The sequence below is a fragment of the Schistocerca nitens genome, chromosome 2 (assembly GCF_023898315.1).
Source record: "Schistocerca nitens isolate TAMUIC-IGC-003100 chromosome 2, iqSchNite1.1, whole genome shotgun sequence".
NCBI lineage: Eukaryota > Metazoa > Arthropoda > Insecta > Orthoptera > Acrididae > Schistocerca > Schistocerca nitens.
Genome location: NC_064615.1, coordinates 1,068,300,806 through 1,068,317,401, shown reverse-complemented (window position 1 = coordinate 1,068,317,401; position 16,596 = coordinate 1,068,300,806). Strand labels below are relative to the sequence as shown.

The following is a 16,596-nucleotide window of genomic DNA, read 5'->3' as shown; positions in this document are numbered from 1 at the left end:
AACATCGTCCCACACATTATCTACTTTGCACATCATACTCCCACACGAACTCGTTCCGACCATGACTGTATCTACATCCCGTCAGGGCGACCTCTGTATGCTGGCAGTAATTAATACCTAATTTTCAAACAAATTACTCAGCACTGTCTCGCTCCTAGTAAGCTCCACTTTGTAACAGGTTCACCAGAATCATCCCTTCTGTGTCAATGCTAGGGACAAATAGATTATGATCGCCGGTGGCAACAACCGGGTCATTGCTAACATCGCCTGCGATTGGAACTACGAGGGTTGCCCAGAAAGTAATGCACCGATTTTTTTTTCCTCCAGCAATTCTTTATTGAACATAATGAGAATTGCAGACACGAAAGAATGGTGTTTTATCTATACACCCTATTTTTCTACGTTCTATGGCCTTCCTCCCTGTCAGTACCAATCCTTGTCCTGTTGGTGGAGCCAGTGCCTCACTGTCTGAATCGGCTCCTCATCGTGCTCAAAATGTCTACAATGAATGGCATCCCTTACTGTCCCAAACAACATCATCCCGCCGCAACATGTCAGGTGTGACAGCCGTGGATGGTCTCCCCGACCGCTGCAAGTCGTGGAGCTCCAAAAAATGTTCCAATTTGTGTGAATTTCTAAGGGAACAAACTGCTGCGTTCATCGTCCCTAGACTTAAACGCTAATCACACTATCTTATGCTAAGAATACAACACACACCCATGCCCGATGCAGGACTTGATCCAGAGGCGGGAGTGGCCGCGCAGTCCGTGACATCGCGCCTCAAACCGCGCGGCCACTCGGCTCGGCCGTGGAGCTCCGTCGAACAGCCTCCTGATGACGTCACCCTCCGTGCCCAGCAACTAAATGTACTTCTGTCGACGGAGGATGCTTGCTCCATAAACTTTGTGTGGGATCCTGCCCACTCATCACTTATAGGGTGCCTAAAGGATGCTGCTTTCTCGGATAGCTATACAAAATGGTTCAAACGGCTCTGAGCACTATGGGACTTAACATCTGTGGTCATCAGTCCCCTAGAACTTAGAACTACTTAAACCTAACTAACCTAAGGACATCACACAAATCCATGCCCGAGGCAGGATTCGAACCTGCGACCGTAGCGGTCGCGCAGTTCCAGACTGAAGCGCCTAGAACTGCTCGGCCACATCGGCCGGCTAGCTATACAAATTCAAGCAAATCACATTAATGGTTTATTACAATAAAGCAGATTGACAGTACTTAACTTTGGTTTACAAGAACGTGTCGCATGCGATGGGCGACATGCAAATAATCAGTGTTCTTTGCTATGTACAATGTTTCTACTAGTGTCCGTCTTCTACTGTCCACAAGGCTGGCAGGAGAGGTCCTTGTATTCTCTTCGTATTGAGGCCGCTGCCGTCGTGGTGTGGTCCTAGTCAGCGGGCTATTGGCTGACGTTGTCTCACAGCCTTCTCTGCTCTTGCGTTCTTCAACTTCGTGCCGGCGCTTTCGTTACGCCGGAACACTTTGCACAAACGTTTGTGAATATTCCCCACAATTTCCTTCTGTGCGGTGAGAAATTGAATGACGGCACGTTGCTTGTAACGTACCATCACCTACAGGCGCCATTTAGAAACTGTCCTGTAGCTACGCTATCTGCCGGAAGTAACTGAAACTTGGCGCGCTCACTCAGGAGACTAAAAATACACTCCTGGAAATTGAAATAAGAACACCGTGAATTCATTGTCCCAGGAAGGGGAAACTTTATTGACACATTCCTGGGGTCAGATACATCACATGATCACACTGACAGAACCACAGGCACATAGACACAGGCAACAGAGCATGCACAATGTCGGCACTAGTACAGTGTATATCCACCTTTCGCAGCAATGCAGGCTGCTATTCTCCCATGGAGACGATCGTAGAGATGCTGCATGTAGTCCTGTGGAACGGCTTGCCATGCCATTTCCACCTGGCGCCTCAGTTGGACCAGCGTTCGTGCTGGACGTGCAGACCGCGTGAGACGACGCTTCATCCAGTCCCAAACATGCTCAATGGGGGACAGATCCGGAGATCTTGCTGGCCAGGGTAGTTGACTTACACCTTCTAGAGCACTTTGGGTGGCACGGGATACATGCGGACGCGCATTGTCCTGTTGGAACAGCAAGTTCCCTTGCCGGTCTAGGAATGGTAGAACGATGGGTTCGATGACGGTTTGGAAGTACCGTGCACTATTCAGTGTCCCCTCGACGATCACCAGTGGTGTACGGCCAGTGTAGGAGATCGCTCCCCACACCATGATGCCGGGTGTTGGCCCTGTGTGCCTCGGTCGTATGCAGTCCTGACTGTGGCGCTCACCTGCACGGCGCCAAACACGCATACGACCATCATTGGCACCAAGGCAGAAGCGACTCTCATCGCTGAAGACGACACGTCTCCATTCGTCCCTCCATTCACGCCTGTCGCGACACCACTGGAGGCGGGCTGCACGATGTTGGGGCGTGAGCGGAAGACGGCCTAACGGTGTGCGGGACCGTAGCCCAGCTTCATAGAGACGGTTACGAATGGTCCTCGCCGATACCCCAGGAGCAACAGTGTCCCTAATTTGCTGGGAAGTGGCGGTGCGGTCCCCTACGGCACTGCGTAGGATCCTACGGTCTTGGCGTGCATCCGTGTGTCGCTGCGGTCCGGTCCCAGGTCGACGGGCACGTGCACCTTCCGCCGACCACTGGCGACAACATCGATGTACTGTGGAGACCTCACGCCCCACGTGTTGAGCAATTCGGCGGTACGTCCACCCGGCCTCCCGCATGCCCACTATACTCCCTCGCTCAAAGTCCGTCAACTGCACATACGGTTCACGTCCACGCTGTCGCGGCGTGCTACCAGTGTTAAAGGCAAACTGGCTGACACTGACGGCGGCGGTGCACAAATGCTGCGCAGCTAGCGCCATTCGACGGCCAACACCGCGGTTCCTGGTGTGTCCGCTGTGCCGTGCGTGTGATCATTGCTTGTACAGCCCTCTCGAAGTGTCCGGAGCAAGTATGGTGGGTCTGACACACCGGTGTCAATGTGTTCTTTTTTCCATTTCCAGGAGTGTATTCACACGTAAGGTTTCGCACTCGTAGCAATGTTTTCGGCTGAGAAAAAAATCGGTGTAGTACTTTCTGGGCAACCCTCGTACCTCGCTTTGCGCATGTCCAACATCTGCTCACGCGAGCTTCTCTCGGTACTGCTTGCAGCTAGCACACCAGACGTTAAATTTCCGTCATCATTCGTAACTGAAGACGACACATCTTCCGATCCACTCGCCACTATTTTATCATCTCCAAACTCCCTTGCTGGAGTGGGAAATCACGTACTCAGTTGAGTATTGTCATCACGATTCGAAGCTGCGTTTTTCCTGTTGGTTCCATCCGAAACTGCGCAAGCAACGCTACAGTTTGCTTGCTGCAGTGCCACAACTACTTCAGGCTAAAATTCATCATTGCTTACCTTATTCTGTTCTGTCTCCTTTTCTTCTACCGTCCTTAACTCTCCGCTGTAGAGTCTCCTAACTTGTCTGCCGTTATTACACGCCAGCTACTGTCATTATTCACAGACCTTGACTGTCCATTTAACATTGTTGCTCTCTCTCCTCGAATCTTTCCTGATCTTGATTACTCTCGTCACTCATCCGTTATTGCTGTTTCGCCCTGAAACTTCCTCGTGAGACCTCTCCCCTCGCCGGATTTCTATCCCTCTGATCTGCTACTGTCTTATCGGAACCTGCTCCAGTTGGAGCGCAACATCCACTGACCGCGCCTCCTGTCCAGCCAACATCTCTTTTCTCACTTCATCCGCCATCTCTTTATACCGCTTGCTTACGTCGTGGCACATTTTTTGTCCAATTTCCTCAACAGCCTTGAGCACCGTGTCGACTGTAGCTTGCCCGTCAACTGGATTTGCTTGTGACTTACTGAGCTAGCTCAGCTGAACATCTTTAAGTGCGGAAGAATCGGACCAAGCGTTAACGCCTACTTCCGACACTTCAGCAGACACTCTGGCATCCACATTGTGAGCTTCTGTCCCCTTTTTGCACACTCCTTCAATGTTTTATTACAAACCTCTGCAACAAATACATAATACGAATTTTCCGACAAAATGACGTCAACAGGAATAATATATAGAGCAAATAATAAAACTGATAACGAGCAGTGTAAACTAATGACTGATACACTAGAAAAAATCAGCTCGGAACAAGAAGGAGGGAATAATAGACATCTTACAAATCACTGACAAAAAGAAACGGTCACAGTGTCCCCACAGTGATTGCTCCGACGTTACACAAGACATAGGATGTCATAAGCAACTACCATAACTAACTGTGTCGCTGATGAGCCTTGGAAGGCCTAATCAAAAGTATCGAGATAAAGAGTTTATAACTTAGTGAAAACCACTCACCTACCGAACAATTGACAACTCTCATTCTCGGTCGCCTACGCCGAAGACTCTCACCATTACTTGAGCTGCAAAATGGAGAAGTGTGGGCGACTGCCGACAGATTGGCTGCTGGACGTCGTCTTGAGGCTCAGAAGTAAGGCGTCTCCAATCGGACGCCTGAACAGTAGCTGCAGAGCAGTGTCCTCTACCAGAGCTGAGTCCCCAGTGCCTACTCCCAACTCTCGAACCAGAGTGCCTCGGCAGAGATGTCTCCCCTCTGCTTCCGCCAACAGCAAGGCTCCACTAAATTATGCCCAGTTAGCCGGCCAGAGTGGCCGAGCGGTTCTAGGCGCTAAAATCTGGAGCCGCACGACCGCTACGGTCTCAGGTTCGAATCCTGCCTCGGCCATGGATGTGTGTGATGTCCTTAGGTTAGTTAGGTTTAAGTGGTTCGAAGTTCTAGGGGACTGCTGACCTCAGAAGTTAAGTCCCATAGTGCTCAGAGCCATTTGAACCAATTTATGACCAGTGAATATGTTCGTAACAAAACTAAACTCCCTCCACAGGCCCGAGAGGGGCAGCGCAAACTGCTTAAGGCAAATGCCGCGATGGTTCTTTCGAAAAATCGCTGCTGCTTTCCTTCTCCATCCTTCCCTTATCTGAGCTTGTGCTCCGTCTCTAATGACCTAGCTGTCGATACGACGTTAAACACTAATCTTCTCTTCCTGCCCCCCCCCCCCCCCCCCCCTCCCGCCCAGGACAAGTTTCATCAGAGCCAGCGAATGGCTTGTGTGGTGTCACCGCCAGACACAACACTTGCTAGGTGGTAACCTTTAAATCGGCCGCGGTCCGTTAGTATACGTCGGACCCGCGTGTCGCCACTATCAGTGATTGCAGACCGAGCGCCGCCACACGGCAAGTGTAGTCTAGAGAGACTCCCTAGCACTCGCCCCAACTGTACAGCCGACTTTGCTAGCGATGGTTCACTGTCTACATACGCTCTCATTTGCAGAGACGACAGTTTAGCATAGCCTTCAGCTACGTCATTTGCTACGACCTAGCAAGGCGCCATATTCATCTTCAAGAATGCATTCTGAACAGATAATCTTGTGAATCATGTACCGTCAAGGGCGACGTTCATCATTAATGGATTAAAGTTAAGTATCAAACTAATTACGTCCGCTTTCTGAATTCTAATTCCTTGTCATGTTCCAGACCTCACGTCAGTATAGTTCTTCCCTCCCCACGCCAGCCTGCGTGAGCCGAAACGCGTCCATTTCGGCCTCCACTAGTAACACGGTGTTGGCTCTTCTGCCACCACAACAGCTTGTGTTTCCACAAACACCGTTCCTCAAAGTTCAGTGCAAAATTTCCACTCTTCACAGTAGGGCTGTCAATATTGTTAAAAATATCTGGTATAAGATATATCGATATTTGAAGTAGATATCACTATCGGCTCACGATGTATTGAGAAAAAGTATCGACATATCAGTATATCGACAGTAAAATATATACGTGCCGACCCATAAAAATATCGGCTTCACATTGTAAATATACTGCCGATTTTAGAGCTGTATGTTACGTATTGATTTATTATTAGATATTCTGTATATGAACAAAGTAGCAGCCTGCCTGTCCCTCTTAGAGCTAGAACTGAAAGGAAAACTACGCACGTTCCATTTGGTGATAATCACTTCGCTAACAATGGTAACTGCGTGTAAGCGGCACAATAGAAGGTGTCCGATGGGGCCGTCGTTCGGTTTCGTCACATATCGGATATGTCCGGAAAGCTTCATGTCGGTTTCCATGTTCCTTTTTTTTCATATCTGCCAACACCAGCGACTTAGCAGTTGCAGTTTCAAAACTATGTGGTGAAGCTAAATATTGCAGTTTCTGCTGGTATCGCCGAGCGCCGATTACGTCAACATTTCCCCTCACACCTCTCCGCCCACTTCAAAGACCACTCTTGTCATTTAGAATTTTGTTCATCACTGTTTTTGAAGAATGCCTATGTGGAGAAATAGCATACCATTTGCGAAAAAAATTTGTTTTTAACGTAACTGGTGTGCTGTTTCTTCAGATCACAAAACTTGTGATTCCATTGAAACCGCCAACCCCTCAGTGCAATCTGACTTCTTCTTTTGTACCACAATAACTTGCTTCAAACAGTCAAAGAAAAGATTCGACGTGATGAAAGCCCAAAAAGCAGTAAGACTCCTCCATACAGTGAAAGCAAAGTTATGTTCTACTACAATTTCAAAAGATCAGCTTCAAATATGTACCGAAAATTATGAAAAAAATATAGTACATAATAAAAATATTGGCACGCCATATTCCCATTTTGATATCTATGTATCGATATATCGTGGGTAAAAGTATAGTATACGTCTGTCGATATTGTGGTGAAAAGAAGTTGTTATTTCGATATATCAATATTTTATCAACACACTACTTCACAGACGTAATTATTTCAGTCAATCCGTGGTTCTTCCATGTTTGTAATTCTTAGAAAGCGGCCTGTTATCTCCCACTCTCGGATAAAGTTTTAGGGGCAGCTAATAGAGTTCCTTCCTGCGCTTCCTACAACATGAGAGGACGCTTACCCTGTGAGGAAAGAATGTTCGGGTGGCGACGCGTCACCTCAACAAACGAGAAAAGGATCTCTAATGCGAATCGTTTATTTCTTTTCTCACAAAAAAGACATTTTTATCTGCGAATGGCACCCCACTCTACCACTTTCTAGGAAGGCAACCGACCACAGCAAACTAACTGTCTAGACCAGTGTTTTAGCTTGCGAAAATTTGCAGTATTCTGTACAGGGGCAAGATTTCCTCATGGCTGCATATACCGGCGTTTAAAGGTGTATTCGATGGACCCTCATACTGTGCAGCTCACCGTATTCAGAGCAAGCTACTGCATCTATTGCCAGTCGGTATCTGGCTTATTCAAAAAGAGACGACGGTCTATCTGGCCTACACATAGCCCATTGGCCTTTGGCGGCACTCCTCTTAGAAACGGGACTGACCCACTACCCTACTAGCCTGTACTCACCGAACCATCCCTGTCCCTTCCCGAGATTATTATGCGACATATACAGCCACAGAAAAATTTCACCCGAATTGCTTACCCTCTGTGGAAAGAATACTAAAACGGGACGTTATGGCTTAATCGTTGCTATCGCTGAAGCAATTCGTAATTAGCATTGATATATTTAATTGGCACAAGAATGCTTCAGATGCGAAAATGACTTACAAAAAAGGAATAAAATGAGATAATATAGTCCAGAAAAGATTTACGCATTTCAACATCTCCACCCTCTGCCAGGTACTTAAACGTGATTTGCACAGTATCTGTGTAGACCATGTGGAGAGGAAAGTGGTGTAATGTAAACTTAGGCTTCCGTGGCAGTTGTCACTGTCCATAAAATTCTTCAGGCTATTGTTAAAATCCATTCAAAAGCCACACGTGTCCTGTACACGTAAACAGATGTGTACCGCATTTGTCTCATATAACAAGCATCTGTGAACAATATGTATATGAACATGGCGTTTTGGACAAGGTACTTCGTGTTTTTAAATACTTTAGCGGTGAAAAACGTTTATAATATGCTTAGGTTTCCACTTGACATCTTGTGCATAAGGTTCAGCGTAAAATGAACATGTTTTTCTACATGTGTTTAAGATGTGAGATGACAGCAAAGACGGTTGAAACCGGTTGTCTTGAATAAAAAATATTGATGCTATCTTGGCTTTTGAGTGAGTTTTAACAATTACAACAGATCGCCATTCAATATTCTCGTAATGAGAAAATTCAATTTTCAGGATATTTGATCGAAGTATGCAAAATTCCTCAAACTTTTCGGCCACTGTTGCAAATAGCGTTCCTCAGGACGTTTTGTTTACTTCAAGATGTTTTAGTTCCTTCAGTAAGCAAAACATCCTGAGGAAAACCATTTGGAACTGTGGTCGAAACGTTGGAGGAATATTTCTTATTGAGAATGCTGTCATATACCCTCGACAACTTAATGAACAGAAACACGATTTATTGAGTGGATTCCATAGATAAAGGGATCAATTTAACTTAATTGAAGGTATTTTTAACAAAATACACTATTGGCCATTAAAATTGCTACACCAAGAAGAAATGCAGATGATAAACGGGTATTCATTGGTCAAATATATTTTACTAGAACTGATATGTGATTACATTTTCACGCAATTTGGGTGCATAGATCCTGAGAAATCAGTACCCAGAACAACCACCTCTGGCCGTAATAACGGCCTTGATACGCCTGGGCATTGAGTCAAACAGAGCTTCGATGACGTGTACAGGTACAGCTGCCCATGCAGCTTCAACACGATACCACAGTTCATCAAGAGTAGTGACTGGCGTATTGTGAAGAGCCAGTTGCTCAGCCACCATTGACCAGACGTTTTCAGTTGGTGACAGATCTGGAGAATGTGCTGGCCAGGGCACCAGCCGAACGTTTTCTGAATCCAGAAAGGCCCGTACAGGACCTGCAACATGCGGTCATGCATTATCCTGCTGAAATGTAGGGTTTCGCAGGGATCGAATGAAGGGAAGAGCCACGGGTCGTAACACATCTGAAATGTAACGTCCACTGTTCAAAGTGACGTCAATGCGAACAAGAGGTGACCGAGACGTGTAACCAATGGCATCCCATACCATCACGCCGGGTGATACGCCAGTATAGGGATGACGAATACACGTTTCCAATGTGCGTTCACCGCGATGTCGCCAAACACAGATGCGACCATCATGATGCTGTAAACAGAACCTGGATTCATCTGAAAAAATGACGTTTTGCCATTTTGCACCCAGGTTCGTCGTTGAGTACACCGTAGCAGGCGCTCCTGTCTGTGATGCAGCGTCAAGGGTAACCGCAGCCATGGTGTCCGACCTGATAGTCCATGCTGCTGCAAACGTCGTCGAACTGTTCGTGCAGATGGTTGTTGTCTTGCAAACGTCCTCATCTGGTGACTCAGGGATCGAGACGTGGCTGCACGATCCGCTACAGCCATGCGGATAAGATGCCTGTCATCTCGACTGCTAGTGATACGAGGCCGTTGGGATCCAGCACGGCGTTCGGTATTACCCTCCTGAACCCACCGATTCCATATTCTGCTAACAGCCATTGGATCTCGACCAACGCGAGCAGCAATGTCGCGACACGATAAACCGCAATCGCGATAGGCTACAATTAGACCTTTATCAAAGTCGGAAACGTTATAGTACGCATTTCTCCTCCTTACACGAGGCATCACAACAACGTTTCACCAGGCAACGCTGGTCAACTGCTGTTTGTGTATGAGAAATCGGTTGGAAACTTTCCTCATGTCAGCACGTTGTAGGTGTCGCCACCGGTGCCTACCTTGTGTGAATGCTCTGAAAAGCTGATCATTTGCATATCACAGCATCTTCTTCCTGTCGGTTAAACTTCGCGTCTGTAGCACGTCATCTTTTTGATGTAGCAATTTTAGTGGCCTGTAGTGTAGGACTGTGTTGAGAAATGAGTCCTAGCATCGTCTTTACTATGTCCGCGCTAAATGATGGTGGGAGCGAGGTGAGGCATCCTCACAGAGAATTAATCCATCATGTAGAAAAACAAAAATATGCAGCTCAGTTATTTGCAAGTTCTTAATACCAATGTAAACTTTTGTTGCAGGTACACGTTATAATTGTGATGCCAACTGGCCAACCGGACTAAGTTACAGTGGATCCTATATCTATCTGCAAAAGATTTCTCTAACAAATGTGCTGATGCGAGAACAGTACTGCTGTGTTACTATCGTATGACTGGAAATGTTTTATAGAATAAAAAGTCCCTTATTAAATAGTATGTCTGTGTTTTTATATCTTTTACACCCAGCCACAGTTCCTATGAAACAACATGTGATATGAGATTGTATCAAAAAGAATCAACCGATTTAAAAAAATCATAACTATTGTGTTATTTGAGACATGTGCATGAACAACGTGCTGTTGGAAAGAGCAAACTCTCGAGTTTTACACAGTTCCCCCTAGGTAGCAGCAGTGCGCAGCCACTTCAGTTCAAGTAAAAATGGTATCGGGACAACAGAAAGTGTTTTGTCTTCTGTATTTTGCGCAGTGCGGGCAGTAATGATTGTTCAGCGTCACCTTTGTACTAGGTGTGGTGTGGATCCTCCTACAGCACAGAGCATAAGACGATGACATGAACAATTCCGAGAAACAGGTTGTTTGTGTGAAGGCAAATCGCCGGGCCGTCACCGACTGTCTGACGCAGACGTCGAACGCATCCGCCATAGTTTCACAATGAGTCCGCAGAAATCCGTTCCCCGTGCAGCTCGACAACTCCACATGCTCCCGGTGTGCGTCTGGCGTGTGTCGCGTCCTCATTTACACGTGAGACCATACAAAATTCAGCTACTGCAATCTCTTCATGAATGTGACAAACTACTTGTGGAGTTCTGTAAATTCGTTCTTGGCAAGATCGAGGATGACAGTTTTCTTCCATGCATAGTCTTTAGCGACGAGGCAACATTCCATTTAAATGGAAAGATGAACCGTCATAATGTGAGAATATGAGGTACGGAACAATCACATGAAGTTGTACAACATGAGAGGGACTCTCCAAAATTTAACGTGTTTTGTGCAATTTCACGGGTAAACGTGTATGGTCCATATTTCTTTGCCGAGAACACTGTTACAGGAAGTACATATCTCGATATGCTTGAGAACTTTCTTTTCCCACACTTAGAGACTGATTCAAAAAAATGGTTCAAATGGCTCTGAGCACTATGGGACTCAACTGCTGTGGTCATCAGTCCCCTAGAACTTAGAACTACTTAAACCTAACTAACCTAAGGACATCACACACATCCATGCCCGAGGCAGGATTCGAACCTGCGACCGTAGCAGTCGCACGGTTCCGGACTGCGCGCCTAGAACCGCGAGACCACAGAGACTGATTCGAACGACTTCATTTACCAACAGGATGGGGCACCGCCACACTGGCATCTGGATGTGCGGAATTTTTAAATCAAGGGATTACTGAACGGTGGATCGATCGCACTGGACCAAATGATTCAGCCTTACGTCACTGGTCTCCAAGGTCACCAGACCTGACTATATGTGATTATTTCTTGTGAGGGTTTATAAGAGACTCTGTTTATGTGCCTCCGTTACCAACAACAATGAATGAGCTGAGATATCGCGTTGCAGCAACTGTGGAAGCTGTAACTCAAGAAAAGCTCGCTGCAGTGTGGCAACAATTTGATTACCGCATTGACATATGCCATGCATCTCAAGGAGACGTATTGAACACCTATGAAAAGGTATGAAAAAGCTTTTTGAGTTTCTCGTCCAACAAAAAACAAAATTCATTGTATATGTTTATTAGTTTCAGAAATATAGTCGTACCAAATCCGATTATTCTTTTTGATGCACCCTCTCCACTGCAAACTGTTAACGAATGTCCAAGCGCGCAGAATGGATTCTCATGTAAGTGAGTGGCTCGAAGACGTTTTAAGTAACAGAACCCTATAAGTTGTCGTGGACGGTGACTGAAACGAAGGTATCGTCATAGGTATCGCCAGTAGTGCCCCAAGGAAGTGTGGTAGGACTGCTCTTGTTCCCTATACACCCTGAAAGTATCCTTTCAAATGTTTCAGTTCTCGTATAACTGTGAAGTCAGGTGGTAAAATATGCGAAGCTAAGTAACTGAGAAATGTGTATTTCAGGATGTTCGTTTGCTACATGCGATTTTGAACTTTGTGTTTGATAATATAAGTCATTCGACCTTTTTCCAAAGCAAGAGGATGTAGTAAATCGACGAATTTAGTGCTTAGGGTATACTGGACTTTCTTTCTCTCTCAGGTAAATCTTATAAGATGGCTCACCATTGGCCCCAAAAATGTTTATTGTCGGGAGACATGTAAGACGACAACTAAGGTTTCTGAAACAAGTGGTTCCAGTTTATGTTGACATGCTAGGTTCACAACGATAACCGCAGTGAAACACCTCGCAAGTGATATTTCGTAGAATCTTCTAAAAAAATGGTTCAATTGGCTCTGAGCAGTATGGGACTTAACATCTGAGGTCATCAGTTCCCTAGACTTAGAACTACTTAAACCTAACTAACCTAAGGACATCACACACATACAAGCCCGAGGCAGGTTTCGAACCCGCGACCTTCTAAAATGTGGCTACCAGTTTAGCTCAAACTTCTGCTGCACAAGTAGGTAAAATACACGAACTGAGTACTTTTTACACATGCACACATATTCAAACCCATACTAGGTACTTGATAATTTTTTTTATCCACGAGTTGCTATGGTCTCTAGTCTGAAGACTGTTTTGATGCAGCTCTTCTCGCCACTCTAACCTGTGCCAGCCTGTTCATCTCTTTGTAAGTACAGGAACCCACATTACTTGACCTTCCTTCGAGTAATCAACCATCCGTCTGGGCTTCCTTACAACGCACGCACGTCTCCACCACCAAACTGACAATTCCTTGATGCTTCAGGATGTCCTATCAACTGATCCAAGTTGTGCCTCAAATTTCTTTTCTCGCCACTTGCTTCAGTACTTTTTCATAAGTTATCGGATTCATCCGTCCAATATTCAATGTCCTTCTGCAGCACCACGTTTAAAAAGTTTCTTTTCTTTTCTCATCTGAACAGTTAATGGTCCACATTTCACTTCTTCCAGGCAGATACCTTCAAAAAAATACTTCCCGTCACTTTCCACGTTCGATATTAACAAATTTATCCTTCGCTGAAACGCCTTTGTTACTACTTCCAGTCCACATTTTATATTCGTTCTACCTCGGCCATCGTCAGTTATTTGCCGCCCTTATATTTTTTCTGTCATATATCGCAATCTAATTCCGTCAGCATCGTCTGATTTAAGTCCACTTAATTCAATTAGTCTTAATTCACGTTTGTTGATATTCTTTTTACGACCTCTCTCCAAAGCTCCATGCCCTTTGCCGTCTGTGACATAATTACAACTTCATCTGCGAAATTAGAGTTTTTTCTTCATTTACCTGAACTTTAAAACCCTTTCCAAATTTCTCCTTCGTATCTTTTACTGCTCTCTTAATGTTCGGATAGCATAACATACGGGATAGGCTACAACCCTGCCTAGCACCTTTGCTGAAGTACTGTCTTCCTATCGGGTCCGCTGTCTCTTACAACCAAAGTCTGGTTTGTGTACAAGTTACAGGTAACCTACATGTAAAATAAGTAAATTAAAAGTATCTCCACTCTTGGTTTGTGATCAAGGTTTTCAGGAAGTTTCTCTTGGTTTTGTCTGGCAAGTGAAGGAACAGCAAATCCCCTCCCATTCAATCCCGTTTAAGGAATTTCTCCGTCCGACCTCTAAGTCATCCGGCATTTGACTGAAAAGATTCTACAACAGGGCGAATCGAGATCAGTCCGATGAACCATTTGGAAGAGAAAATGAAACATAAAAGAGACCATTAAGTCTCCAAGTTCACAGAGTATGTTGAGCAAATAGTTTCATTAACGCTCCAAGTTCGCTGAATATGTCGATCAAATAGTCAGTTTTGCTCTCTCTCTCTCTCTCTCTCTCTCTCTCTCTCTCTCTCTCTCTCTCTCACACACACACACACACACACACACACACACACACAAACACACACACACACATAAGATTTTACATCTTACGCTTCCCAATATTTTGCTGGAAACAAATTTAAAATGCTATAAATATGTTTTGCAATACATCCCATCCCAAACAGCCCACTTCACCTTTTAGTACAAAGAATCAAACGATTGAAAAAAAAAACTTACAGCTGCAATCCTCCGGCGCCAGTCATGAGTTGCGAGAGATTAGCTCTCTTGCTCCATTCCCAGGTTTCTGAGATGAAGCTGAAAAGAAAGGCAGAGATTTACAATGACTGTCCCTATCAATTTGGTTCGGTCATGACGGGCACACCTGTTTCTCGCCGTGATGTTAATAAATCTTAAATCTGTTGGAGAATACGGGTTTCGTAGTGTGTGAGGTACCCGTGGTCTAGGAGTAGCGTCTTTGATTCATAATCAAAACGTGTTCGATCCCCGCCACTGCCTAAATAATCAGCATTGGCGGCCGAAGACTTCCGGCATAAGAAGTCAGCCTCATTCTGCCAACGGCCTTGTCAAAGAGGGCGGTGGAGCGGATAGAGGTTCAGGGCACTCTCTTGTCCTAGGGGTGGGAAATTGCCCCTAAAGGCGGAAGAATCAGCAATGATCAACGACATGAGGATGCAGAAGGCAATGGAAACCACTGCATTAAAGACACGTAACGTGTATCCACAGGACACGTGGCCTGTAATTGAAGAAGTGTCATGATGATCTCTCCATTGGCAAAAGATTCCAGAATAGTCCCCCATTCGGATCTCCGGGAGGGGACTGCCGAGGGGGAGGTTACCATGAGAAAAAGATTGAATAATCAACGAAAGGATAACGTTCTACGAGTCGGGGTGTGGAATGTCAGAAGCTTGAACGTGGTAGGGGAACTAGAAAATCTGAAAAGGGAAATGCAAAGGCTCAATCTAGATATAGTAGGGGTCAGTGAAGTGAAGTGGAAGGAAGACTAGGATTTCTGGTCAGATGAGTATCAGGTAATATCAACAGCAGCAGAAAATGGTATAACAGGTGTAGGATTCGTTATGAATAGGAAGGTAGGGCCGAGGGTGTGTTACTGTGAACAGTTCAGTGACCGGGTTGTTCTAATCAGAATCGACAGCAGACCAACACCGACAACGATAGTTCAGGTATACATGCCGACGTCGCAAGCTGAAGATGAACAGATAGAGAAAGTGTATGAGGATATTGAAAGGGTAATGCAGTATGTAAAGGGGGACGAAAATCTAATAGTCATGGGCGACTGGAATGCAGTTGTAGGGGAAGGAGTAGAAGAAAAGGTTACAGGAGAATATGGGCTTGGGACAAGGAATGAAAGAAGAGAAAGACTAATTGGGTTCTGTAACAAGTTTCAGCTAGTAATAGCGAATACTCTGTTCAAGAATCACAAGAGGAGGAGGTATACTTGGAAAAGGCCGGGAGATACGGGAAGATTTCAATTAGATTACATCATGGTCAGACAGAGATTCCGAAATCAGATACTGGACTGTAAGGCGTACCCAGGAACAAATATAAACTCAGATCACAATATAGTAGTGATGAAGAGTAGGCTGAAGTTCAAGACATTAGTCAGGAAGAATCAATACGCAAAGAAGTGGGATACGGAAGTACTAAGGAATGACGAGATACGTTTGAAGTTCTCTAATGCTATAGATACAGCGATAAGGAATAGTGCAGTAGGCAGTACAGTTGAAGAGGAATGAACATCTCTAAAAAGGGCCATCACAGAAGTTGGGGGGGAAAACATAGGTACAAAGAAGATAGCTGCGAAGAAACCATGGGTAACAGAAGAAATACTTCAGTTGATTGATGAAAGGAGGAAGTACAAACATGTTCCGGGAAAATCAGGAATACAGAAATACAAGTCGCTGAGGAATGAAATAAATAGGAAGCTAAGACGAAATGGCTGCAGGAAAAATGTGAAGACATCGAAAAAGATATGATTGTCGGAAGGACAGACTCAGCATACAGGAAAGTCAAAACAACCTTTGGTGACATTAAAAGCAACGGTGGTAACATTAAGAGTGCAACGGGAATTCCACTGTTAAATGCAGAGGAGAGAGCAGATAGGTGGAAAGAATACATTGAAAGCCTCTATGAGGGTGAAGATTTGTCTGATGTGATAGAAGAAGAAACAGGAGTCGATTTAGAAGAGATAGGGGATCCAGTATCAGAATCGGAATTTAAAAGAGATTTGGAGGACTTACGGTCAAATAAGGCAGAAGGGATGGATAACATTCCATCAGAATTTCTAAAATCATTAGGGAAAGTGGCAACAAAACGACTATTCACGTTGGTGTGTAGAATATATGAATCTGGCGACATACCATCTGACTTTCGGAAAAGCATCATCCACACAATTCCGAAGACGGCAAGAGCCTACAAGTGCGAGAATTATCGCAGAATCAGCTTAACAGCTCATGCATCGAAGCTGCTTACAAGAATAATATACAGAAGAATGGAAAAGAAAATTGAGAATGCGCTAGGTGACGATCAGTTTGGCTTTAGGAAAAGTAAAGGGACGATAGAGGCAATTCTGACG

At 45.1% G+C, this 16,596-nt stretch overlaps 1 protein-coding gene across 2 annotated transcripts in view; it reads left to right on the top strand.

Moving 5' to 3' along the window:
• LOC126237454 (dehydrogenase/reductase SDR family member 11-like) overlaps positions 1 to 10,261 on the top strand; it is a 421,354-nt gene extending 411,093 nt beyond the window's left edge. For both annotated transcript variants that reach the window (XM_049947588.1, XM_049947587.1), the window contains exon 6: positions 10,088 to 10,261. In XM_049947588.1, coding sequence (XP_049803545.1) covers positions 10,088 to 10,129 — 42 coding nt within the window. In that variant the 3' untranslated portion in view covers positions 10,130 to 10,261. The remainder of the gene's footprint in view (positions 1 to 10,087) is intronic.
• The last annotated feature ends 6,335 nt before the right edge of the window (positions 10,262 to 16,596 follow it).